The following is a 1,522-nucleotide window of genomic DNA, read 5'->3' as shown; positions in this document are numbered from 1 at the left end:
CTTTTTAAAGCATGTTCAAAATTATCCATAAGAATATTAACTAGTTTGTTTGCTAAACAAATAAAGCTCAAGGCCCAAAGGTCCAGAAAGAATGCCAAGGCCTGTCCTGAGGCATCTCACTCACCCGGACATAGTGTCCCACTTCCTCCTGGTACAGCAGGAAGGAGAGCAGGCCTCCCCTGGTCACCTCACCAGCCAGGATCTGCTGCACCCCGCAGTTCAGAATCAGCACCTGCATGCCCAAGGCCATTACCTGGAGGGAAGAGGGGAGAGATGGGTGAGCCCCCCCATCCAGTGTGCCACCCTGGTCCCCAGAACCTCCGTGGTCTGGCTCCTCATCCCCCCTTTCCCTCCACAGGCCGCCTCACCCTCCGGATGACTAAATACACGGCTCTTTCCAGGTCTCGGCGCCACCACAACTGTCGGCATCGTTCCAGGGCCTCCTTATAGCGGCTGACCTCCTGCTCCTCAGCCCCAAAGCTGCGCACAGTCTGCAGCCCTCCTACCGCCTCACGCACCACCTGCCCAGCCTTGGCCACCGCATCCTGGATCTCCATTAACACAGCCTGGGAAAGAGACAGTGGCCAAGCTGGTTAATGCGACAGAACACAACAGGCCGGGGAGGGGGGAGGGGAGTGCTGGGGAGATGGCTCACTGCTTGCCATGCCAGCATAAGGACTGGAAGCCCCAAGGAACCCCGACTTGCTCCTAAGAAACACCTGCGTGTGCACACATTCCTGGCACCCACCCCCCATTGTGTGTCTCACACGCACACTCACAGAGAAAAGGAAGGAGAGGATGCGCATTGCTGAACTCTCACTGGTGAATACTGTGGTACATGCGTGCTATTTGGTTTAACTTCCATGTGAAGAAAATGATGTCAGGTGGGGAAAGAGACGCAGTAGTTAAGAGCAATGGAGACCTGGCTGGCAGGACGGCTCAGCTCTTTAGAGAGCTTGCTGCTCCTCCAGATGACCAGAGGGCAGTGCCCAGCACCCAAGCTAGGCAGCTTCTATTGCCTGCAACTGCAGCTCCAAGGGATCGGGTGCCATCTTCTGGCCTCTGTGGGCAGCTGCACACATGTGTGTGCACACACACGTGAGCACACACACATGCACAAATGGTAAAATAAACCTTTATTTTTAAAAAAAAAAAGGTGGGGCTGTAATTAGAAATGGATCAAATACCTGAGTTTAAGAGTTAAAATTGAAAAAACTCTTCCTATGATGACTTATTTTATTTGTGTGTGTGTGTGTGTGTGTGTGTGCATGCGTGCGCAGCGGCCTCTGAGGCTGGAAGAGAGTACTGAATAGCTTGCATGTGGGTGTGGGTGCTGGAAACCAAACCCCAGTTCTCTGCAAGAGAAGTAAAGCTCTGAGCCACTGAGCAACCTCTCCAGCCCCCAGTTAACTAGCTTCCTAACACAGGATTTGATAATATTTTCTTAAATGGACACCAAAAGCACAAGCAACAAAGACAGATGCACAGGACCCTGTCCACATGGCAGCCAGCACAGGACCCT

The 1,522-nt window shown here is 52.8% G+C and overlaps 1 protein-coding gene across 1 annotated transcript; it reads right to left on the bottom strand.

Moving 5' to 3' along the window:
- Positions 1 to 124: 124 nt before the first annotated feature.
- On the bottom strand, positions 125 to 592 carry LOC126496530 (antigen peptide transporter 2-like; the record flags this gene model as incomplete). The annotated part of the gene is made up of 2 exons (XM_050134015.1): positions 369 to 592; positions 125 to 253 (listed from the first exon to the last, which is right to left on the bottom strand). Coding segments are annotated over exons 1-2 (318 nt in total), but the record flags the coding sequence as incomplete, so codon positions are not given.
- Positions 593 to 1,522: the final 930 nt, after the last annotated feature.

This window comes from Alexandromys fortis, unplaced genomic scaffold (assembly GCF_014885135.2).
Source record: "Alexandromys fortis isolate MF-2015 unplaced genomic scaffold, M_Fortis_MF-2015_v1.1 scaffold_7079, whole genome shotgun sequence".
NCBI classification, from domain to species: domain Eukaryota; kingdom Metazoa; phylum Chordata; class Mammalia; order Rodentia; family Cricetidae; genus Alexandromys; species Alexandromys fortis.
The sequence above is the reverse complement of the archived record's forward strand: the minus strand, read 5'-3'. Positions and strand labels throughout refer to the sequence as shown.